This window comes from Nycticebus coucang, chromosome 5 (genome assembly GCF_027406575.1).
Source record: "Nycticebus coucang isolate mNycCou1 chromosome 5, mNycCou1.pri, whole genome shotgun sequence".
In the NCBI taxonomy this organism is placed as follows: Eukaryota; Metazoa; Chordata; class Mammalia; order Primates; family Lorisidae; genus Nycticebus; species Nycticebus coucang.
Window position 1 is genome coordinate 112,833,472 of NC_069784.1, and position 26,779 is coordinate 112,860,250.

Sequence of the window (26,779 nt, forward strand, 5' to 3'; positions counted from 1 at the left end):
TCATACTCCTGACAATTTAATTGTGGACTGCCCGCAGCTTTTCCTCTGGTAATTTCGTCTAGTCTCATGCTTTAAATACCAGGCATATACAATAACTTCCAAATTTGTGTCTACAACCCAGACCTGTCCCCTGAACTACAGGCTTATACATTCAACTGCCTGTTCAGCACCTTCACGTAGATATCTTATAGGCAAAGTTAGCGTATTCAATATCGAACTTTCATCCTCACAAAACCTGCTCCTCCCATTGTCTCTTGGTCAGAACTAGCTCTGTTCTTCCAGTTGATGGAATCCCAAAGTTTGGAGATATCATTGGCGTTTCTCACTAATCTTATTCTTAGCATCCAATTCATTTAACAAATTTCTTGTTTCTGACTTTAAAATATAATCAGAAGCCAACCACATTAGCCACCTCCACCAAAGCATCCTGATTGACACCACTATGATCTCTGGCTTGCTTTATTGCAGTTTACCCCTTTCTTTCTCCTTGACCACCATACACCTTCCAGAGGGATCCTGTTAAAATGTATCAGATCACTTATTCTTCTCCTTAAAGCCGTACTTTACTCACAGGAAAAGGCATAGTCCTTACAATGACCTAGAAAGCCCTCCATGGTCTGCCCCCGCTGGACCGATTGTCATCACCTGCTACTCACCAGGCAGACAATCCCTTCAGAGCCTTGCACTTGACTTTCCTCTGCTTGTGATGCCCTTCCGTACTCATCCCTCATCAGCTTCCAGTTTGTGCTCTAGTATCATCTTTGCCATGGGACCTTCCAAGTTTTCTCTGGAAACCTGATTTAAAATTGTAAGTCCCTGTCTTACTAGTGATTCTTCCTGGTCAAATTTCTTTCTCCACAATATTATTACCATGTAATAACCTATATACATTTTTAATTTATTGTTACAGTCCAAAGAATCTAAGTTTCGTGAGGGGAAGGAATCAGGCTCATGTGTGTGTGTGTGTGTGGGGGGGGGGGTGTTTCACTGCTCTATCTCCAGTACCCAGAATAGTGCCTGGTACAGAGTAGACATCAGTAAGTATTTGTTGCTATTGAATTAAGGTCCAGAATTTTCCTTTATTTCATCTCAACACCAGGCTCTCCTCCCCATCCTCCCCAAGTCAGGAATGGCAACTCTAGTCTGGTTTGTTCAATGTAGGAACCTAGAAATTATTCTTGATTTCTCTCTGTCACACTTAACATCTTCAAAGCCTGCCAGTTCTACCAACAAATAACATCCACATCCTTCCAGAATCTGTCCTCACCTTCTCCACTGCTATCACCCAAGCCCAAGCCATGATGATCTCTCATTTAAGTTAGTGCGATGACCTCATTATTGGTCTATTTGCTTCCGCCTTTGCTCCCTGGGAGTCTGTTTTCCATCCAAAAGAGACACAGTCAGAATTTGTATCAGACCATAAGCATACTATGATAGGTTTTCCATCTTGGAATAAAGCCTAAAATCTTTACCTGGCCTACAAGATACTTTCTGATTTTGTCCCAGACACACAAATCCACTTCTTCCCTTTGCTCACTCTCTTCCCTGTTTCCTTTTCTGTTCCTTATATCTTCCAAGGAACCAGTGTAGGCCCTTTACACTTCCTAGGACACATGTGACCTGCTAGTTTTTCCTGCAGGCCTCTGCTGAAACTTGATTCATTAGATTGCTTCTCTGATTATCTTATAATAGCAAACACACACACACACACACAAACACACTTTACCCTGCCCCCTTACCTTTATTTCGAAGCCCTTATTACCATCTAACATCTATGTTTACTTTCTTTTTTTCTGCCTGCCTTCTGACTTCTTCAAAATGTAAAGTCCATGGGAGAAAATGTATCTGTTTTGTTTACTGCTGTATCTTTAGCACCAAAGCTAAACCCCAGCAACTATAGGGTTGTTTAACCCCAGCACCTAGGATCCTAAAGAGATATAAATGCCTTCTTTCTCAAGAAACCAATATTAATATTTGAAAAAGAACCGTGGACTGTCTTGAATGTTGTACCTACCGCTAAAACATTTTCTGCATCTGGAAGAATGGAGGAACCTGACTGGCCAGCATGGGTCATATACCCCATTGTAGTGTTATTGAGGGGAGGGTGGGGTGAGGAGCTGGGCAGTCTATGTAATCCATAGATAGAGGCAAGAAAGTTCCTGAAAGGAAAAGGTAAAAAAAAAAAAAAAAAAATTCTGTTAGTGAAATTTGGGGTGGGTATGGGCAGAAAGGGGAGGATATGGGGGAGGCAGAAACAACAGATGGCCGCCATGGAGATTTTTCTAGAGTGGGAAGAGAAACATAGGGATAAGCTGGGGCCCCCAAAGAAGAGGATCCCTAAATAACTGTACCTTCACACACTTTGGGAAAGGACATGCCAATACCCCAGGCACGCCTGCATGGTGTCACCAACCTCTGCTTCTTGAACGACTCCTGTGGGCATTGTAGGAGGGATATCCCTAGCACGGATGATCCCCAGGCTTCCCCGCAGAAGCCGAAGGAAAGAAAAAAAAGCAGGGACTAGCAGCACAAACTGATGCAGGATTTCTATTTTTCACTGCACATAATTTTGTTCACCAGCTCCTGCAATCCTGCATCCATGACTATCAAGATTAATTAACAATGCATTTTTAGGTAAGGATAAGAATGAATGAGTCCAAAAACAAGCAGTAGCTATGCAGGGGGACACACACACACTCAGCTTCTGAAAGAAATGTATGCATCCTGCTGCTATTCTTCAGCTCCGAGGCTTTTGCTTAATTTTTCTTTGGTTTTGGTTTTGTTTTTATCCCCCTAACCACAAGGTATTTTCAATTTTTAAAATTTACTCCTGAATATAGAAAATGTTTCTTGGGTTCTCCTGAGAGCCGAGTGCCCAGGCTGACCACAGAAACACACATTCTTCCCATAGTACAGTACTTTCAAATTAATAGCACATGCAGAGGAAAAACTAAACCCTTTGACGTCACTCTTGAAATGAGGAAACATAAACAGAAAAGGCTCCACTCCAGTAAGCTGCCAGAGTTGAAGCCGATTGGTCTCTGCTTTTCCTTGCCTGTGGCAACTGACAGCACCTCCCAGCCCAGCAGGCCGGCGGCGGCTCACCCAGCCAGTCGGTGGGTCTGGGCACTGCAGCAGGCTCGGCGGGGTCCCAGCACTTGTCTGGGAGAAAAGTGGTGGCCTCACCCAGAGAGCCTCACTTTCTACCTTACTCCTTTCCTGATCTCTCTGTGTGCTTTTGTGTTTCTTTCTTTTTCCTTCTTCTTTTTCCTTTTTTTTTTTACTTAATTATATTCCTAATCCTGGATGAAGTTGCTGGATTCTGCAGCACAAGTCTTCATGAACAAGCAGCACCGCTCAGAGATTTCACGGCATTCAAAGGTCACAGAACTGCCACTATGGTTAAATGTCTTGTTTAATGGTTGAGGTATGTACAACAAATTTAAGCGGCAAGCTCATTTTTCTTGAGAGAACAGAGTCACAAAGAGATGGTAGGATTTTTATTTAAAATGAACCTGTACATAAATATATATATTTTTTTTTTCTTTTTTGGTCTGTGATTGTTACTACAGCAACCAGCTTTTGAATTTCCTTCCTTTTTCTAGGCGAACTGACTAAACATTATCACTTACCCTGAATTAACTGTTTGAAGGCAACAAGGATTTCATTCCAATCAGTGTAATGAGAGACTCCGGCATTTTCACTGCACTTGGAGCACCCATTAGGGAGGGATTTTTCTTTTAAAAAAAAAAATGTAATATTTCTTCTCCAATGTAAATCTTAGAGTTGGGTCATTTCGTTTTTGGTGGGACAGAATAGGAAAATGTTGGTGAAGGGAACGGTGAGGGCTGTGGAACAGGAAAAAGAGAAAATCAGTTTCTTTTCTTGAGTTTTTCATGTTGGTTGATAGCAGACTTCAAGATGAAAATAATAGAAAGAGGGGAAGAATATGGCAATGAGATTGAAAGTAGTAAAGAAAAATTAATAGGTGTCCAAAAAGTACATTTTTTGAGGAAAATACCTCATAAACTTTGTTGCACTTAAAAATAATTGTTTTTGGATTGTGAAGTCGACAGGAGAGATGCAGGTACTGAGTTATAGGACCAGTGATCTAGCTATTATTATTTATAAAGGAAAAGAAAAACTTCTTTATTACTACTGTGAATTTGCCAACTATCCTTTCCTACAATCATGAAAGCAGAGTCAGATATTTAATTAGAGACTTAAATGATAGAGGGACTAATTAATCATCTAAAAATTCTGTTCTTCATGTGCTCTAGCCAGAGTAACTGTTGCAATGATAGAGTAAACCTCTTTGCACTGGAGGGCAGGCTTTTGCATTTGTATACAGTAAACACACTAAATGCTGCAGGAAGCGGGGCACTTACGCATAGGGCTAATGTTGTTTGCAATGGCACAGTATTACTTGTTGTGGGGGGAAACTGCTAAAAATCATTATTTCCCAAGGAGTCTATGTTTGCAAAAGCAATTCAAGTAATATATGGTTACCATGAATTTCCTTTTTATCCTTCTCAAAGTTATGCAATACCAAATAAGATGGGATCATTTGAAACCATTTCCCTGTTCCAAAATTTCTTAGTTTGATTTTCTTAAAGTTTCTATTCTTCACATTGAGAACCAGAAATCTTAAAACAGGGTCATCTTAGCAGTGATATGGAGTAAGGAATCAAACACATAATGCATTTCAAAGGGTTAACAGAATTAACTGCATAGGACTAGAACATATCAAGTTAAGAACTGCAAAAATATTAGCTCTGAAATGCAGAGGATGTGCTGTGAATGGACAATTGCTTTTTTGCAGCGCCTAGTGGGAAAACAAGGACTTTGTGTGTTACAAATGCATAACTGCAGTTCCTCCATTTCCTCTGCCTTATCTTTTATTACTGGCTGGTGAAACAAAGACGGGTGTCAGTGCTGATGTCTTGATTGACATTTTCTCTAATAAAATGAAGTCACTTTTTGTCTGAAGTAAAAGCCCAAAGTTGACTAGTTGCAAAAACTGGGTCCTCTTTATAAGAATTTATACCTGATGCTGTAAGCTGTCTGATTTCAGAATGTACTTTGTATCAGTAGTGACTGTATGTCGGCAAATTAGCTGAGAGAAACTCTTTTTTGAATCAAGTTACTTAAAACAATGGTGGGAAAATCCGAGATGTGTGAGGGAGAGGCATGAGTTTAGGGAAAATAATTAAGCCAGTGCATCTTTTAATGCCTTCCACAGTGCTCAGCACAAAGGTATCCATTGTCTGGTCTCAATGAAAACTATTAAAATGTTTACTGAGAAGTTGCTACTTTTTTATATAGTGTAAATTATTTAAATAATTTTCAATCATGGCAGTTTCGACTTTATTTGAAAAATGTTTTTGGTGTTAGTCTGGCCTAAAATATAATCTAGAAATCAACAGTGACACAGAGGAGGGCATTTCAGGCATCGACTTGTGTTGTTTTCAGCCAAAGAACATCTTAAATGCAAAAGTAAAATGACCAAATTTCCTCAAAGTGGGAATGTCCCACCTGAAAATGCCTCTGCCTAGTAATTATTCTTCCAAGTTTAATTTGTTGTCAGCCAGTTTCAAATCACAGGAGGAAACTGCTTGTTGACTTTCAGAACATAGTGTTAGAAGGAATTTATTAAGTGGTGAGCTAAACCCAAGCAATACTGAAAGGGCTTCGTTGTATTAAAGAGAACTGTCAAATTTAAGGATCAGAATAGACATCAGCACATCTAAGTGTAGAAGCTAAGAGGCATTCTAAGTGGTTCAACTCACACTGCTGAGGTACACAGTTTATTAGGGGACCCTTTCTATGCAGAAATTCTTTTTTTTTTTTTTTGGCCAGGGCTAGGTTTGAACCCACCACCTCTGGCCTATGGGACCAGCGCCCTACTCCTTGAGCCACAGGTGCCGCCCTCTATGCAGAAATTCTTATCCAAAGAATCCACCATCTTAAGAATTCGGCTCATGTATCCCAAAGATGTCTACTGACAAGTAGGAGTCTGTCTTCTGGGAGGTGTATTTGGGTGAGGAAGAAGGGATTCGGCATTTTAAAATGTGCCAGGCACCTCACACAGGGATGAGACCAGCTCTTCCAGTGCCTTCCATGGTGGCCCTTCAGGGAGCACTTCATCATCCTCAGGGAGCAGTCTGGGCATCAGTCCCTTTGGCTCCTATGAGCATCCATGGTGGCTCTGTCAACATCCTCACTTTGATTCATGAGATGCTGCCTACTTGGGCATTGGCAGTCTTGATAGGCAAATCTAAAACGGAAACCGGCAAAGGAGATATGGAAACTCAAACTGACTGAATGTCAATTATGTAAAAGGGATCGTTAGAAACTTGAATATAGGCAGTGAAATGTATCAAAGTGCTAGTGTAATCCAAAGCATTTATAGTTTTCCACTTTCCTCAGAATCATGTATCTAAGTGATTTAATTTTACTTAGGTGTGGAAGAAATTTTACTTAGCCAGGAAGCAGTGTGCACGTCTTCATTCAGGCTCTGGCAAGCTAAGCCTAACTCTGAGCCACTCACTTCTCTTGACCTCAGTTTCCTCATCTATAAAAGGAACTGGTTGTGTTGGGTTACTTTCTAACATCCCTTTTGGATCAAAATTTGTGTAGTGTTTTTATTCTCAACCTACAGCTTTTTTTATTTTAAAATAAAACAGCTTTTTTTCATTTTAAAAACTCCTTTTATATATAAATGTGATTGTGTCAAACCTTTAGTCCAAGGACATTACTACATGACTTCAAGATGTCAAGGGCTATGCCTGTTGAGGTGAAGTGAATGAAAAGATAGGTGAGCAATGATTCCCTCGTTCAGTAAACTTACCCTCCGCTTGAACATGTAATGGAGTATGATGAATGGAGTCTGTTCAGAGCAGTGAAGGAACAAAAGGAGAAGTTTGAGAGGGATGTGGTGAGGAAATCTACACAGTTGGAATTTAAGGAAAAATAAGACATTTTATATCTATATAGATATTCATTTTTATGATAATCAATTGAAGACATTGCTAATGTTTTTGAAGTCATGTATTTGTAATGTTATTCTTAAAAAATATAATATTAAAGACAGCCAAGCTTTCCCCATACGCCATTGATGGCGAATTAAATCCATGCCTTGACACCACCTTCATCATCCTTTGACCTGAGAACCCTAGGAGATATAGGAAGCCAGAGTCCCTGGATAACCTTTTGAGCAGCCCAGATCCCAGCAGGCATTTGATATAAGTGAGGAAGGTTCATAGCTATGATGGACTTGAACTTTGATACAATGTGGTGTCAACGTGGAGGAAAACCCCCTCAGTTCCAGAAAAACTTTCATGGTCGCTTGAAGGTCCAAAAATTACTTGTGTGGGCTACAGCAAATTTCTTCAACTCTGGAGGTTCAGTTTCCTCTTCTTTTAAATTAGGCTGTTTGATCCCCCTTTCCTTTCCATATTCTGAGATTTGTCCTGACAAGATTGATACAGAATCATTAGCTAGCATTTATTTTTGTTTTTCCACCTCTCCCATCTCCCATTCCCACCATGTTTCTCCAAAGATTGCCTGTACTCAGTTATTCAAATTTACATAATTTCACCTCCAAGATAGTCTCATTGCCAAATAAAAACAAAAAATGGCCCTGGGTTTGGAGGACTTTTCCCCAGCAGCATCATCACTCTCCTGAGGAGGTCAACTATCCTCACTCTGTTTCTCCTGCATTGGGTAGAGGTGCTCCTCCACCGCTGTGGTGCTCCTGGAGACAAGGAAGGGACATGGTTTGAGTTTATTAGTTGGGAACCGTGATGTTACAAGGCAAATGTCTTTTTCCTAAACGCTAATTAGTGCCCCAACTTTTCTGTATCATTTCCTTTAATTTCTTCTCAACTTTATTTCTGCTTTCTATAGAGAATAACTGAAAAGATGTTGATAACTAAGTTGAGGGAACCCTCAGAAGAAAATTTTTTGGTGAAACGGCTGTCCTCTGACTCTCTGCTCTGAGACCTTGGCCCACTGGTACAGGTTGCTGTCTCATCCCAGTGGTGGCCTTAACCCAGACACTAGTGAGATCCTGGGTGGCTCAGGGCACCAAAGCTTGTTCCTCTGAGTGAGGGTTTACAGCTGACTCATTAAGCACCAAGAATAGGGAGTAGGTGTTCTAGTTTCAGATAAGGCTCAAAACAACATAACATAAAACACACAGAAATGTGTGAAGTGATAAAATATGGTTGTTTAAATGCCTTAAAATTAAAAAAAATCTAAATCTTTTCGTGAACACTTTACACATTTATTTGCATACAGAAGTATGAAAATAACAACTGTAGTCAATATTGTACACAAAGTTTTGCATTTAAAGTTCCTTCCTTCCCTCCCTCTTTTTCTCTTCTGCTTTCCCTCCTTCACTTTCCTCCTTCCTTCCTTATTTTCCTTCCTTCTTTCTTTTCCTCCTTTCTGTCTTTTTTTCCTCCCTCCCTTCATCTCTCTCTTTTCTCTACTTTTTTGAATCTGTGAGGAAAGATAGGAAAAAAAAAAAGAAAATGAGGTTTAAATGGGTTTTCCTTTCCCTGTGTAAAATGTGGAGTGACGTTTGTTTTTAATTTTTTTTCCTAGTGGTTGGTGAATTCATATAAAGTTTTCCATGAAAATTCCTACCCAGTTTTTTTCTTATTAATTCCTTCTGTGTTCTACACTGTCAAAATTAACATATAGAGAATACACAAAATATTCTTTCTACAAAATGAAAACCATCATTACTGCCCACTGCTTCAAACACACATATAAAAGGATTCTGTTCAAAAATGGAGTTTATACATGAGTGAAACATACTTGATTTCTTTTCTTTTCTTTTTTTTTGTTAAATCATAGCTGTGTACATTAATGCAATCATGGGGCACCATACTCTGGTTTTATAGACTATTTGATACATTTTCATCACACTGGTTAACATAGCCTTCCTGGTATTTTCTTAGTTATTGTGTTAAGACATTTATATTCTACGTTTACTAAGTTTCACATGTACCCTTATAAGATGCACCGCAGGTTTAATCCCACCAATCACCCTCCCTCCGCCCATCCAATATACTTGATTTCTAAGAATCTTCTTCTCTTTCCCTGGCATGAGAGGGGAGTCCAGTCTAAATGAGGTATGTTTCCAGGGGTCCAAGTGTCCACAGGGGGAGGCTACCATATACCTGAATTGGTCAAAACTTGAAATCTGAAGCTAGTATATGGTTGATGTTTTACATACTGTGTGATCATAGTAAATCTTAGTCAATGAACATACTTTTACATTGTTTGTAATCTTAAAAAAATCAGAAATAACCTAAGCTCAATAGTAAATGAACTGCTGAATATTTATCTTAAATCTATGTAATAGAATACCATATAGTTACTTAAAAGAATGAGATAGTTCTCTATGAAAAGATCTGGAATGATTTTGCAGATGTATTAAGTGGGAAAAAATTCTGCATTAACATGCTCATAAATGCACACATTCACTCACACTTATAGAAAATTGCTAAAAATTCAAATAAAAGAACTTAACAAAATGATGTCTCTCAGGTGAAAACTTGGAGTTTGGAAAGAAATAAGACTTACTTTTCACATACATAACTTTAGAATTGTTCAACTTTTACCACTAATAATTTATTACATATACAATGAGAAAAAATAACTGACTATTTTTATTACCTTGTGATATTTAAAAAGAAAAATTAGAAAGTAAAGAAGAAAGGGTTTCAATTTCTCTTTAACTTCCTTCATTGGCTTCTTCCCTCAATCTTGACTGAATGTCTTCCATGTGCTTTGACCCTGCTTGGGAGCAGAGAGTGCTCTAGAAGTAAGAATTGAAGTGAGGAGATGAAAACCCTATCACTCCTGCTTAAGTAACATAGAATCAGTCACCTTTCTGAGCATCAGTTTCCTCATGCATAAAATGAGGGGCTTAGTGAGGCTCAAACTTGCTTCTAGTGTGGATATATGTCTGAGAAAACTCAGCCTGTCACTTGTTGCAAATATTTGAGATGTTTGTCCATAAACTGAATATACGTATTTTACTGTATATATTTTTGTTTGAACATTTTTAACTAAATTTTGTTTCAAAATTGTTTCAGTTTGGTTTAATTTTTCAAATTCATTAAATATATAAAGTTTCTCTTTTTATTCAAATAGTGTTTAAGGAAATCATATATCCTAGGCAGACCTTTAAAATAAGATGTACTATAATATCAGTTATTCATCAAATAATAGAAAACATTACTTATATGAAGACATGTGGTTTGTGCAGTATGCAAGCCTCTATTACTTCTTTACTTTGAATATGATTTATACTTCTCTTGCTTTTCCAGGAGGAAAAAAAAAAGACCTTCATTTCCCTTTCTCATTATGCCCCTTGCCAGCTGTGTCCAGTCAGATGAAAGAGCTCAGTCATTCACAAAAGTGTAGAAAGCATTCTTGTAAAAGGAGATGCTTCAGTAATACAGAGGTCTAAAGAATGCCTTGATTTAGAAAAGGTCATTAAATCTAAGAAAAAAGTTGTTTTCTATGTGATAGAAATAAGTATGTTTCCATGTCCTATGATGAGTATTCCTGCTTTTTCAATTAACTGAAAACCTAATTTTAATTTGGTTTTTGGTTTGATTTGGAAAATGTAAGCATTTTTTATATATTGAGTCATTTTTACTTTTCATTTTTCTGGACCTTTATTACTGTTCGGAGTAAAGAATAATCTTTAAATTAAAATAAAACGGGTCCACATAAACGAGATAGGAATTTGGGTGATAGCAGTTTGAAATGACCAAAACTAACATTTTACACTTTTCTCTACAAATCTCTTTTAATCATAAAAAAGGGTTAAGTACTAGAAAAATGTTTCAATGGCTTATAAATAAAACAATTGAGAAATATTGTTCTGTTTTTCAATGAAGATGTTGGCCCCATGTGCCCCTGTGTGGGTACAGGAGAGAGAGAGATCAAAGAGAGGCCCTTCTTAATCTTGACAATATGTGTGTAAAAGCTGTTTACATAATAGTCAGTCACATCATAAACAAACGGTGAGTTGGACAACACAGCCTCTTTAAAATATTTTCTCTTTTAATGTGATTCTTTAGAAAGAAAATAAATGAAGTACATTTATTGAATTAAATGGCAATAATACGTCATTTTTAAAAATTCAGTTTGTATATTTTATATGGGGGTGGGGAGAAAAGGAAAAGCAGAAAAATGAGGACTCTGTTTTGTTCAAGGAGCACTGAACTTGTAACCTAACTCCCTGAGTTCAAGTTCCAGATTGCTAAGAATGATCCTTTTGGCAAGTCATTTAACATTTTTGGCTTTCTTGTGTCTTAAATGTAAATTTAAAGTGAGGAAACCTGAGTTTATACAATTTCTGGGTTTCATATGTAATTTGTCCCTGAGTATAACATAAATGACTTATCACTTCGTTCTCAGAAAATTTCTGTAGATAAGAATTAGTTATGTCTGTTTTAAAGACAAGAAAATTGAGGCTCAGAAAAATGATAGCTAATAGAGTTGGGGTGCAATCTCAGCTTTTTGCTGACAATTTTCAATATGTTTGAAACGAATTCTTGGTCATTCTAAGTACATGTTATGAAATATTTTTAAATATTTGTACAAAACATAAAATATCTGTTTCAAAATGTTTGTACAAAACATAAAATATCTGTTTCAAAATGTTAAAGCAATCTACTCACTGTATTTATATACAAAAGATTCAAATATATAGAGGAGCAACATTATTTCATTTTAAGTGCATTCACAATGGATCAATCTGACACTTTAAACTTCAGAACTTTTTTTCTGAGTGGTAGTTTAGCATAATGGTCAACAGCACACAATTCGGTGACATTTAATACAATTCATTTATTAGCTCTGTGACCATAAGTTACTTAATGTCTCCAGACTTCACTCTACTTATTTATAAGATTAAAGTGTTTACAGTATCTACCTGATATGACTTTTACAAAGATGAAGTTTTCATTTGTAAAGTGCTTAGGACAGAATATAGAAGAGAGTAAGATTATGTGAGTTTATCAACTGATATTATTTCCTTATAAATTTAAAAATTATTTCATGGAGTTATAATTATTTTGGGTACAGTATTGTTGGGACTTTCAACATTTAAGAGAAATACGGTGTTTTTCTTTTTTTCTTTTTCACTCTCTGTATTAAACTATAGCATGGCAGTCCCCATGCACAGGCTGCACAGCAGGAATGAGCAAGTGAAGCTTCATCTGTATTTATAGCCGCTCCCTGTCACTTGCATAACCACCTGCACTCTACCTCCTTTCAGATAAGCAGTAGCATTAGGTTCCCACAGGAGCATGAACCCTATTACAAACTGCTCATGCAAAGGATATAGGTTGAGCACTCCTTATAAGAATCTAATACCTGACGATCTGAGATGGAAATGTCATGCACTTGAGTTATCCTGAAACCAAACCATCCCTGCCCCCACACAACACACCCTTGTCTATGGAAAAATTGTCTTCTGTGAAACCAGTCCTTGATGCCAAAAAGTTCAGGAACTGCTGCTATAGCACATACAACATAAAAACATAACATATAAATATACAGCATTGTTCACTTATTGTAAATGAACCTCTGTATAAATGTTACCTAAGTCACAAAATAGAACATTATTACATTTTTGGCACCTTAGAAATCCTATCATAACTTCTCCATTCTTTATCCAACATTATATCTTGAGACTCAGTCTTGAGATTGTGACATATAATTTTATTTTGCTCTTTTGCTCATTTTCATTGTTGCATGATATTTAATTATTTGACTAGACAATATTTATTTACCCATTCTACTATAGAGAAACATTTGAATTGTGTCCAGTTTTTAAGATTATGAATAATGCTGGCATGAATATTCATGTACCTATCTTTTGGTGCACATGTATGTATATTTCCATTGAGGGTATATTTAGGAATTAAGTAGCTGGGCCACAGGGAATGTTAATGTTCGCCTTTAGTAGAAAATTCTAAGTTGCTCAATGTGATCAAAATAATTTATACCAAAATAATCCACGGACTATATATGGTCATTTGTTCTACTTCTTCACTAATCTTACATATTAGAATTTCTGGTGGTTGTGTAGTATTAGCTTATCCTGGTTGTAGTTTTCATTTCCCTGATTGTTGAGTTTCCACATCTTTTCACTTGAATATTGACCATATAAATATCTTTTTTTGCCAAGTGTCCGATCAAGTTATTTTGTATATTAATGTATAGAAATTCTTTATATATTTCTTATCCTATGGACCATTATATATGTTACGAATATTTTCTCCCATTGGCAAAATCTTTTTTTTTCTTCTTCTTCAAGATTGTTTTGGTCATTCTTGGTTCTTTACATTTCTGTATGAATTAGGGTTCTCCCTAAACATCAAAACACCACTAGGGTTCAATCAGTATGGAAAGACTGACATTTTTTCTGAATCTTCCAATTCATGAACATCCTCCTTTTTATTTAGGTCTTTATTTCTCTCAGTAATCTATTCTGGCTCTGCTTGTGGCCATTTCATGCATTTATTGCTAGATATATTACTAGGCACTTAGTGTTTTGATTTTATTCTAAATGATATCTCCTCAATTTTAATTTTAACTTCTTGTTACTGATACATAAAAAAACAAGAAATTTTTGTATGTCAATTTACCATCAACCTTTTCAAACTCACATGCAAATTGTAATACTTCATCTACAGATTATTTGGCTAATCATACCACCCAAGAATTCTGACAGTCATACATATGCAAACTAATATATTGATGCTGTGCTGTTAGATCCTGCCTTTACAGTGGGGATGATAATTGATTCTTGGGGAGCCAAAAAAAATCTTATATATCACAATGACCTGTGGTCCTCCAAAGAGTTTCAGTTCATAAAAGATAAACATGATATCTTTTAATACCCTGGTGCACATGGTATTACAATTTCCTTGTGGGGAATATGATTAGAAAAAGAAGTACAGTATCTGAAAAGTTTCCTTTACGGGACAGAATCATAATTTTTTTTAAAGGCTGAGAATTACTTAGATACAAATTTGGAACTATTGTAATTTTCTGGCAAAACAAAATTTTATAGGAATAAAACATCACTTCAATGTTTGTGCTTCAATTCTACTTTGACATTAAAATATATAAAAACAGCTTTCCATTAGTTAGTGCGGGCATCCTCAAACTTTTTAAACAGGGGGCCAGTTCACTGTCCCTCAGACCGTTGGAGGGCCGGACTATAGTTTAAAAAAAAACTATGAACAAATTCCTATGCACACTGCACATCTTATTTTGAAGTAAAAAACAAAACGGGGATAAATACAATTCACACCAGTTCATGTGGCCCGTGGGGCCGCAGTTTGAGGACGCCTGAGTTAGTGTTTGCATAGCCTATTTTTCATCCTTTTAGTTTTTAATTTTCTATATGTTTATGTTTTAGATGTATGTCTTTACAAATAGCAAATAAGTAAACTTGGTTGTATCATTTGGTTGATTATATTTGCCTTTTCAGCAAGAATTTAGTCCTTTTATATTTAATGTAATTAGTGATTTGAGTTCAAATATGCTAACCTGCTATGTACAATCTATTTGCTCTTCTTGTTCTATATTTCTTTTTCTCTCCTTGATTTCCTAATTTTGGATTGAATATTTTTGTAACTGTATTGTCCTCTTTCCATTAGCTTGTTATTTTTACATTGTCTTGCATTTTTTTACTGGTTACTACTGAGAGTACAGGATGCATCTATGCCCCAATCAAAGGGTCAAAGTATAATGCAAATTAATAGCTTTATTCCTTTGTGGGGAATTTGGAATACTTTAACTACTTTTGCATCCCTCTTGAATTATGGGCTGTTGTTAGGTTTTTGAGTTTTATACAATTTAAATCTTTTAATAATTATTATTATGGTTTTTTACAATCACATATATTCATCATTCCTTCCTGCATCTCTCAGGTTACATATAGGATTTCTTTTAATGTAACTATGATTTCATTCAGGTTTTGTTTTTTGTTTTAATATAAAAAGGCTTTATTTAACTTTTATTGCTGAAGTACACTTCTTCTGGTAATAAAATTCTACGTTGGCAATTCCCTCCTTCCCCACTAAAAATATTATTATATTGTTTTGTGATTTTCATTATTTCTGTTGATAAGTTAGATAATAGCCTTTTAAAAGAAAACTTTCCTTTCCCTCTGTTTGTAATAATTTATTTTCTTGGTTGATTTCTTGATTGTTTTACCATGATTGCTGAAGTATGGGTTTTTTTTGCATTTATCTCAGTTAGGGTTTGTATGCTTTGATATCTTTCAACAATTTTGGAAAATTCCCATTAATTATCTCTTTTAATATTGCTTCTGCCTCATTTTCTCTCACCTTTCTCTATGGGACTTATGTGTTTTCGAGCTTCAAATGTTTCCAATTCATTGTTTGCCTTTGATCTCTTTGTTTTTCACTTTGGATACATATATTTTTTAATCAATATTTTATTTTCCTAATTTTTTCAGTTGTATCTAAACTTTCATTTAACTCATTAAGTGATTTCTTAAATTGTGGTATTTCTCAGTTCTAGAATTTCTTGGTATTTTGTTTTTGTCATTTCCAGGTCTCTATCAAAATTCTCAATTTTGTCTATCATATACTAAAACATATTCTGAATATGATTTTAAAGCTTTTTTAATGGTTTTATTTAGATCTTTTGAGTGTTTATTGTCTGCTGGTGCTACCGGTTGAATCAAATTGGTTTTCTTTTCATATGCCTGATTATTACTGATGGAACACTGGACATTGTTTGTCAAAAAAATGTGAAGGTAACTTGAGGTTGAACATGCTGTTGTCTTTCTCAGGATCTATGCTTTCTTCTGCAAAGTTACCAGTGTCACTAATAATCCTGATTATCTTAATCTGATTTCATATTGAATGGGTATTATGATGAGGTACTTAAAACAGTGGTTTGAGTTAAAAAGAAGTATGCAACTATTTCTTTTTTCTTTTATTTTTTTTCTCCAAAAGATGTGGGAAGAGAGTAATGAAAGAAAGTATTAAGGAAAACATATATAGCATGAAAAGACTCTGCTATGCACCAGAAGCAAATTTTCAGAATTTTTTTTTCACTTTCTTGCCTCTCCTCTTATCTGAGATAGATTTAAAAATGGTAAGTTGTATTTCTCAAAACGCTGGATCAAGTAAATAAAAAGAAATTTTTTTTCTGAGACAGAGTCTCACTCTGTTGCCTCAGGCCAGAGGGCCTAGCTCACAGTAACCTCAACCTACTCAGCTCAAGCAATCCTTCTGCCTCAGTTTCCCAAGTAGCTGGAACTACATATGCCCTACATAATGCCTGGCTAGTTTTTCTATTTTTGTTAGAGACAGGGTCTCACCCTTGCTCAGATTGAACACCTGAGCTGAAGTGATCCTCCTGCCTCTTCCTCCCAGAATGCTACGATTAAAAGTGTGACCCTTCCACCATGCTTCAGCACAAAGAAATTTTTTATCAGTAATTACGTTATTATTTTATACTATTGTTTGCTAATAGTACTTTGACAAACATTATCAATTTTGAGATTGTTAATGTGGTAGAGAGATCTTGGGTTAAAGAAGTACTTACTATAGTCTCTGCTTTTCATCTATACTTTGTGTTTCCAATGAAGAATATCTACCAATATGTACCATTTAGCTCCTGATTCATTTCTTTTGTTCATGGGAGTTAGTGTTTGCTGATGTGGCAGCTAATATAAATTAACTAAAATGAGCTCTTAGCAACTTTCTTCATTACATTGTCAATTACAAGTCAATCTAATGTCTCTGAATGAAAATGATAGTCCATATGTGTCGTAAATGCATTAAAGATTATTTTACTACACTAGCCATGTTCTGTGGAATTAGCAAATTAAAGTATACAGATGGTTGCAAATGAAATAAATCCTAGAGTAAGCTTGGCTATGCCATAGTAAAATTCTGGTCTAGTTATGTGTAACAAGGTCTTTGGTGTTCTGTGTTTATCTATTGCCTCTGGCAGTTTGTTAACTTTTCTTAGGTATTTGTGTTTTCCTAATACTTTATGCAGGTTTTTCCAGTGTGGGAGACCTCTGGAGCACAGGTGAACTTAAAGTTACAGCTAATAAATCTAAAATATGCTAAGTCCTTAACCTGGAGTCCAATCATTAATTATTTATGAGAAAATTACAAATAACTTGAAAGCATATATGTGTAGGGAAGAAATATCGAAGTTTTAAAAATATGCTTGATGCTTTTTTAATAGGTTAAATTTTCTTTATAAGAAATATATATTTCTGATTTTCATACCTTATGCATATTTGGTTCCTTTTCAAAATAAAACTTAAAAAAAGTAAGTTTTTAAAAGTAAGTAAGTAACTTAAAAACTTAAAAAACTTTTCAAAGAATCAGTTTTTAATTATTTAAAAATGTTACTAAATATATGCAAAAACATTAAATTTAAGACATTAATATGGGGTAAGTTTTATGTAATATTACTGTTTTCCACTGATAACATTACGCCTTATAAATAATAGTAGAAACTAAAGAAAATTGACTTAATATTTAAACCAAAAGACTAAGTACATTTAATGTGTTACTATGTGAATTTTTTAAATGAGAAGACATTTTTAAGTTGAGCATGTTATAAAGTAATAACAGAGTTACTATGAAGTAGGGAGGCAGAGACAGATATATAAGTATAATATAAAAGGTCAAACCCGTTCAATGATCACTTTTTGGCTAGTTGCATACAGTTTTTAATTACCATTTCCTCAAACTCATGAGTTGTTTGTTTTGTTTAGGACAACAAATACAGTGTTTCTTTTTAAAGTAGTGCAAAAATGTAACTATGAAATTAATAAATGGATTTTTCAAAGCTCATATTAGGTGTTGAATTTGAATTTTAAAAACCTGATTTATAAATTTGGTAACTTTGACCTGCTTTTAGATTATTCATGCAATCTTGAGTAAGGAAGATGACAATTATTTTCTAAGTATGAAGTGAACCCAAATTATGTCATCTATCTACAAAGAGATCTGACATTAGGATATAAGAGGGGTTTTTTGTTTTGGCTTAGTTCGGTTTGGTGGGGTTTTTGTTTTTTGTTTTTTCTAATTAGGTTTTCAGGTTAGGGGAAGTTTTTTGGTGTGGCCAAGATGAGTTTCAAATTCTTCATAGCAGATGGCTCTCTGAGGTTTTGCAAGGCTAGGCATACAAGTTATTCACTTCTGGTCAACCTTATAATTAAATATTTGGACTGTCACCCCTTCCAGTGCCTATATTTTATCAAGACAATGGTGTGACAAATCAATTGTGAAGGCAATTGTGAGGTGGTAGGTGATACCATGGATGCCCAGACTTGAAATTTGGTAGGGGTTCTAGAACTTTCCCCATAATGCATAGGTAGCATCATGACTGTGTTCAGTATTTAATTCAAGCAAATTCTTATACATGTTTAACTGAACTTCAATTTTAGGCCCAATTTTGTATTTTCTTGTTTGGCCTAGATGCCTTAAGTATGCTGACTTAATTATTTATTTATTTATTTATTTTGCTATTATAGTTTCAGATAAATGATCAGATGATTCTGTGTTTCCTGCAATATGAGGTTGTATATACATATGTGTGCATGTAAATATATTTATTATACCTATAATATATAAGATCAAACCATTTCAGTGATCCTTTTTTTGGCCAAAAATAGTCAAATATCAGCACCTTCAAATGGTTCAACCATATATATGAATGTGTGTGTGTGTACACATGTATACATATAGAAGTATATAACCAGATGACTATGAAGAAAAAAATCAAGTTTTCCTCAAAAAATATATTTAAAAAGAACAAAATTAAAGTATCTTAAGTAACTAGCATACAAATGAAAACATCAATAAATTATTTTATAGACTGATATCATGCTTGAAATAAGCAGACATTTTTGAAAAGAATCATTTTTTACTAAAAAAAGTAAAAGGGTTAAACAAGGTAAAAAAGAAGCAAAAAAAAACAGCAATCTAATGTTCCCTGAATGCCCTAGGGTAGGTGATGATCAGCTCACACACTGTGGCCATTTGGGATGGTCTAGCAGATTGCTATAAGGTTATCTTTTTGTCATTTCCAACAAAGAATAAATTCAACAGACGGGGTCATCAATATAAGATACTAAAAGCTTCCCCTATCAGCAAACTGATCTTGTTGCTCTTGCCATTGCAATTTACCTTTTATGCCTCATTACTTTGTTTAGCAAATGAACACATGCTGTGTATGTAACCTTTGGAGAAAGAGACTATGTCATTTCCAAATTTGTTATAGCTAAAAGTAGAATAGTGGACAAGTAATACATGTACCTCAACCCTGAAAATGTTGAGAATAAAGATGGGCTTGAACTGAACTGCGTCTCTAAGGGGAAGGTCAAACTGTTGGGACTTAAGGTGCTAAAGAATGATTTGTACTTACTAGACCCTACATGTACCCTTGCATTACGTACCGAGTATAGAGTATAAATGTCTTAACACAATAATTAAGTACAAGATGAGGTATATATATTTGAGTGCAATGTAAGCCTTCCTAATTCTATATGAAATCAGCACATTGAACCCCATAAATGCATTAAAGTATACATGACCTATGTGTTTATGATTTAATAAAATAAATAAAGAAAGACAAAAAACCAGATGACTAGCATATAATATTTTTCTTTTAATTAATGGAATCTAAAATTATAAGTAGCTTTGTTATTTCTTGGAACTGGGATGGAAATAGGCTTCTTTTGATTAATGTGAAGCTAAACATTTGCACATATGACAAAATATTAATGAGCCTCCAATTTTAATATACTATATTTGTTAAGATTATGTATTCAGTTTATATACGATTCATTAATAGCATGTTATATTTATAAAGTCTTGAGAAAAATTCTTATTTCTCCTTTAATCTCTGAAATATTCTCAGAAAGTCTCCAAAATACTAATGAAATTATCCCCTTTTTGATGTACAAACTCACTCTCGTAATGATGAAAAAATTAGTGGAAAGTCACTGCTTTTAATTGACAGAGCCTAGGTTCATTCACTCAACTGTCATGTATTTGGGGGCCTAATATATAGTCTTTAGGGATCTCTTTTCTAGAAGTAGGAAAGACACAGTCCCTGTCTCAATAGAACTTGCATTACAGTGAGACAAAATTGACAGTTAACACATAAACTAAGAGATACAACAGTTAATTTCAGATACTGCTAAATCTACTAAGAAAATAAGGCAGAGTTATGAGATAGCAAGTTGCTGGTTGTAGAGAGGGGGCCCCATAGCTGGGGAGTTCAGAAGAGTTTTTTCTCTGCTGAAATGATGAGAAAGATGCAGCCAAAGACCTGGAGGAAGAATGCTCCCCATGGAGGAGAGAATAAGAGCAAAGTCCTGAGGAGGGACCCAGTTTCAATGTTTAAAAGATGGAAAGGCCAGTGCTGCTGGAGCAAAATGAGATGATGGGGTGGAAGGAGATGACTGGGGTTAGGTAGGCAGGGCCTAGGTCATGTGGGCCTTCCCAGCACGTGGTGGAAGCTACTGAAACTACCTAGAAGGCAAGGAGATGCCAACCAATTCATGCTTCACAATAAGCTCTCTGATGTCTTGGTGGGGAATGATTGTCAGCCTAAGGGTAGGGAAGCCATTGTGTATGGTAGGCCAGAGGAGAGATGAAGATGGCTGCGATTAAGTATGAGACAGTAGAGTGGTGGGCAGTGTTCATATTTGGGTATCTATAGTAGAAACACAGGTCTGGATGGTGGGTTGGGTGTGAAGAAGAAACAATGATACCCAGTGCTGTGATCCTAGATTCTGGATCTGGGCTCCATGGGTTCATGTTCCCGCTCTGGTCTCTATCACTTTGTAACCTTGGACAAGTAATCTGTTCTCAGTTTCCTCATTCATAAAATTGGAGAAAGGTGCTAATAGTGGCCACCATATAGGATTGCATATGGATTGAGTGTGTGCGTGTGTGTGTGTGTGTATGCACACACACATGCAGGCTTGGAACTGGGGTCACTAGTAACTACTGTGCCTATTGTGTAAATCTGCTAAATAAAGTAAGTTTGAGAATGATTGATGTATCCTAGACTTTTGGCTTGCACCACTAGGCAGTACCATTCACAAAATTTGGGAAGACTGAGGGAGGATCAGATTAGAGGAGGGAGTATGCAGGAGAGGAGTTGTGTTTAGGGCATAATAAGTTTGCAATGCCTATTAGTGAAACAGAAATGAAGAGATCTGGAGTTCAGAGGAGAGAGCAGAGCTGAATTTAGATTTATCAATACATCACGTATATGCTATTTAAAGCCGTGCAACAGGATGAGCTCACCTGGGAAGACAATGTAAAGAGGAAGGGGGTGGAGAATGAAGAGCCTCACCAGCATGGCAAGGTCGGGAGAGGAGGAGGAGCCAGGAAATGATACAAACGCACATACATCTGGTTTTTACATCATGCCGCCTATATCACTGGAGCCCTGCCAGAAGGGCCCAAGCCGCAGAGGCCTCGGGAGACATGAAAGCCTCTTTATGCATTCCTAGTGGTGAGGGGCTGGGGCTTCTGGCCCGCGCCCCGATGACAGGAATTTTCCATTTATACTGGAGAGCAACACAAAGAACCTGTGGTATTAATCTGCTACTCCGACTCACTCTGTTTTTAGCACAATCATGGTTATATGAAGCTCCTAACGATAGAGCCATTGCCTTAAATTGTGTCATTTATTTCACATTTTCATTTATACAAAAATATGGGTATCTCCAATTTACAAGATATTTTGGAACAAAAGTCTAGAACTGAAAAAGAATGGTCCCATAGACACCATAGCATTCATGACCCTCTGACTTTCTACCAGCCCACAAAAGCCAATGGAACCCACGAGGATAGGAAATCAAAGTACAAAGGCTACATAGACCCCAAATAGCAAAGGAAACAGGGTTAGAAATGCTTCTATTTCTTGAGATACCAGGAACATGTTTTCTTCCCTTACTTGGGCACAGCAAAGCAAGGACGGAGAGTTGCCTTTTAGGTAGGGCAGCCGGGGTGGGAAAGGTGGTTCTGTGGCCAGTTACTTACGTGTAAAGTAGACAATGATTGTAGATAGCATGGGCATATAAAGTGAGAAGAGTTCTGGGAAAAGATGGGGAACAGGAAACCTAGTCTTGGTTTTAACACCACCTATGCATATGACCTAACTGTTCTGTGGTCGCTTTTCTTTTAATTAATCTATAATCCCTTGTAGTGTTGCCATAAGGATAGGTACACAGAAGATACGCATTCATGTGTGACACTGTGTGTGGATGGTGGAAAGATCTAAGGAACTATTAACTATTGTTCATCATTATATCATCATTATTGTTTTTTAGCCTCAAGCCATCTCTTGTTTTTTTTTTTATTTTAATTAATGATTCTTAGGAAACTAGGAACAGCAAGACTTTAATAATGTGAAACAATAGTAACAGAGATGAGATTTAAAAGAAAAGAAGAAATTCAAGCAATGCAATGCAGAAGTTTTATTTGTACCATTGTGATTAAGTCATCTAGTTTCTTATTAGATCTTCCAGTTTTTCCTAGGAAATGCCTCAGTCAGTTGTGAAAAATAATCTTTCTTGGGCCAGGTGTTATGGCTCACCCCTGTAATCCTAGAACTCTGGGAGGCCAAGGCGGGTAGATTGCTTGAGCTCAGGAGATGGAGACCAGCCTGAGTAAAAGCAAGACCCTGTCACTACTAAAAATAGAAAAATTAACTGGGCATTGTAGTGGGGGCCAATAGTCCCAGCTACTCACGAGACTGGAGGCAAAAGGATCTCATGAGCCCAAGAGTTTGAGCTTGCTGTCAGCTGTGATGACTCCAGGGCACTCTACCCAGGGTGACTGAATGAGACACTGCCTCAAAAGAAAAAAAAAAAAGGATCTTTCTTAAAGCCTGGAATGCTTGCAGAGAGGAGTGCGGTTGCTTTAGCAAATTATCTTATGTAAATATAATCAGTAGCATCCTGATAATTTGCCTCCAGAAAGCAATCTAGAATTTCCTTACAAGCTGTTATTTACTATTTTAGCACAGCTCCATGTGCTAAGCAGGAAGAATTCCTATTTAAGATTTCATGATTTTATCAATGACTTCCCAACATAGCTAAAACTTTTCTTGTACAGTATCATCCACATTACACTAACACTGATGTTGTCTTTTTAAGAATATTTTCCATTTTGCATAAGATACTGCAAAACAAAAATAATACAGAGAAAAATTATATTTGGGCCTTTTAGATTTTATAGCTTCTCTGAAGAATGCAATATGTCAGATGCAAATGTTCACTGTATATTAAAAATGGTTAGAAAAAAGAAGTTTCCTTTTTATTGTACCTGATTAATAGTCTTTGCTTCAAGGTAACACAGAAGAAACCCCAATATTGTGAAGCCTTCTTACCCAACAAAGTCTCACAAGGCAAATTCATTCTGTGTTTGAAGTGGGTCTTAAATAAGGACTATCGAGGAATATGTAGATACATTAATTGAAGTTTATGATGGTATGATTTCACCCGGAACTTCACTTTTCTGCCCACTTAAATTTTGATTAGTTAATACATAAGAAAGCTTTGGAAAATGTGACCTGATTTGACACTACACGTTTACACATTACAGTTGAGTGACTGTGTTTTATTTCTCATTTCTCCATAACCAAATTTTTCACTTAAATTCTATTTTTGAAAATCTCATAATTAGCAGATTAAAATTACCTTGTATTTAAGGAAAGGTTTTTCTCAGTTTATGGTTTATTCTATGAAGAGAAAGGTCCGTTGTAATAGAACAAGTTTTGTGTCATAATGTATTATCTAATGCATTTGGTCTGATTTCAGTTAATTTTCTATCATTAGTCTTGTAGTAATGATTCACTTTATAAGTACGAAAAGAGTCACTCTGATAACAGTTCACGTGCACAATTGCTCCTTACAATGAAAGTTCTTGATTATTGTACTTAAATTAAAGCTGGGGGATGAGAGGAGAAAACTGATCTGTGATCTATCTGTAAGTGGCAGTTGTTAGTTAATTTCTTTCACTCTTCTCTACAATAAATTTTTAAATTTTCACCATCAGAAAATGCATCTGAATTTCTAACCTATCCACAAACACAAATGAGAAGAAAGACAAAAATATCTAAGAGTGGAGGTAAAGATGCCTTCCCAATACTTTCAGGGTCCACTTTGTCTCCGGGTTTTGGAGACTTGACAAATTTGAGTCCAAAAATATTCTCAAAAATAGTTCAACTGAAAGAATACAGTGTCCTCTATTTCCATTATTGAGTTTTTTGACTAAATGATTTTTTAAGGATTCTCAAATGATCTTTTATATAAATCTGTAAGATAGTAAGACATACTTCTGGTAATTTCACTAGCTCTGAAAAAAAATAGTTGCTTTAAAATGATAATAGAGATTACTTAGTTTATGAACTAGACATATAAGATTTATTTTACCTTTCCTGTTATTGCAAAAATGATATGCATAGTATAAATATGTTGTAAGTGGTTGAACAAATGTAAATACTGATAATCATTCTTAACTTTTTACAGTGATAACATAAGCTTTGGTTGATAGTTAAAGACGTAGGCATTGTTATTTTATTAAAGAAAGTTTCAAATTTTAAATACACATATTTCAAATGTACCGAAAACTATAGAAAATAATATGACAAACATCTCTGGTACCCATCACCTAGATAGCCATCCAGTAATTTATTGATTTATTCATTCAACAAATATTTATCGAGAACCACTCAGGTAGACATTGTTCTAGGCACCTGCAGATTCAGCAGTGAGCAAAATTGATAACAGAAGGACACAGACAATAAATTCGATGCATGTGTAAAAGATGTTAGTTGCTGATGATAACTGTAGAAAAAAAGAGCAGAGAAGATGTTAAGGGATGTTGAGGAGCTGGGTATGAAATTTTCAACAGAATGCTTGTGAGGTTATTGAACAGATGACTTCTGAGGAAAGATCTGAAGGAGCAAAACCATGCAGATCCCTGGGAAGAGACTGTTCTGAGCAAAAGGCACAGCAGGTGCAAATGCCCACAGGTGGGAACGTGGCTGCCGTGCTAAACCTCTCTAGCTCTTGCTTCTGTTTCATTAACTTTTATCCTCAATCCAAAGGTTTTCTTTCTTCTACTGACTTCTCATTTACTCTATTGATTAGTTTTAATCTTTCTAATTTCTTAGCTTTCAAACTATAAATTTCCCTCCAAGTGCTTTTTATAAGCTGAACATCATAGCCTTGGAAAGATAGTGTGCTTGTTGTGGTTAATTTCTAAATATTTGTCATTTCCATGATTTTATTTCTATTCAATAATTATTTAGATGTAGTTGTTTTAAATTTTAAAGTGTGGGGTTAGTAATGGGATAGCTTTCTTTTAATATATTTTTTAATTTAATGCATTGTATACACGGTGGCCTCCGTGTATACACTGCACATGGGAATGCTGCTTATGGAAAATGATTCGTGGATATATCTTGGAGACTTGCCTTGTAGCTTAAGTCACTAATTTTTATTTTAAAAATCCATGTGAAGAAGAAATGAATATATTTTCTGTAACTGTTGGAAATAATGTTTATATATAGTCATCAGCTCAAACTTGTTAACTGTGTTGTCAAAATCGCCTATTTTCTTACTAGTTATGTTTGCCTAGTGGGTCAATAACTGTAACAGATAAGTTTAAATCTCCTACTATAATAATGGATTTGTGAATTTCTCCTTGTAATTTGGCAACTTTTGGCTTTACACAATTTGAGGTTTACCTGGTAGATGAATGTAAATTCAGAGGGATTCTCTTCCCAGTGATTTTTACTTTTATTTCTGCTATGTCATCTATTCCATCTAATATTAAAATATTAACAATATTTTAATCATATTCTAGTATTTAAAGCTGCTATTCCATTTCTCTTTTAGTTATAGTTTTTCTAACATTTTTTTCATCCTCTTACTTTCAACTTACATCCTTTGTGAGTGTATATTTTTGGTGTGTCTTTTTTAAACAACATATAGCAGAATTTTATTTTTTAATCCAGTTAGACTCTCTCTCTTTTAACTGTGAAACTAAATCATACATACATTAATCTTTGCTTATTTATTTGGTTCTAACTTTGGTTTTCTATTCATTATGCTTTTTGTTACTTCTTTGCTTTTTTTCTGCTTTCTAGATGGATTTGGTGTTTTAATTCATTTTCCTTCTATTACTTTAGAGATTAGATATTTCATTTTTTTTATGGTTTTGGCAGGTACATTCACATTTTTAGCATTTTGTACTGGAATTAAAATAGACTTATAAGTTTTTATGTATTAATACCCCAGAACAATATATCACACCCCAGGGTAATATAAGGAACTTACTTAAACCATCTTAAATGAAATCATGTCCACCTATAAAACCGTGTTATTATTATCTATATCTGAGCTCTACTTTGTTTTTAAACCCTGAGCTATTATCTTTTTAAATTTCTATAGTAAATTCCTATCTAAATTTACCCATGTTTTCCAACATTGCTCAACATTGTTTTCTGGCATTTTTCCTTTTTTCAGTTCACATTCATTCTTTGAGGATCTGTAAGTGGTAAAATATTTTCAATATTGAGACTGAAAAAATACCCTTATCTAACTTTCCATTCTCGAATGATAATTTCACAGGATACAGAATTCTCTTGATTTCAGCCACTTTCTCTCAGGGTCTTGGTAATAGTATTCACTTGCCAT

The 26,779-nt window shown here is 35.4% G+C and overlaps 1 protein-coding gene across 1 annotated transcript in view; it reads left to right on the top strand.

Moving 5' to 3' along the window:
- Positions 1–3,046: 3,046 nt before the first annotated feature.
- PDE7B (phosphodiesterase 7B) overlaps positions 3,047–26,779 on the top strand; it is a 349,619-nt gene continuing 325,886 nt past the window's right edge. Inside the window, exon 1 of the mRNA XM_053592273.1 lies at positions 3,047–3,427. Within this exon, the coding sequence (XP_053448248.1) occupies positions 3,407–3,427 (21 nt within the window). The 5' untranslated portion in view covers positions 3,047–3,406. The remainder of the gene's footprint in view (positions 3,428–26,779) is intronic.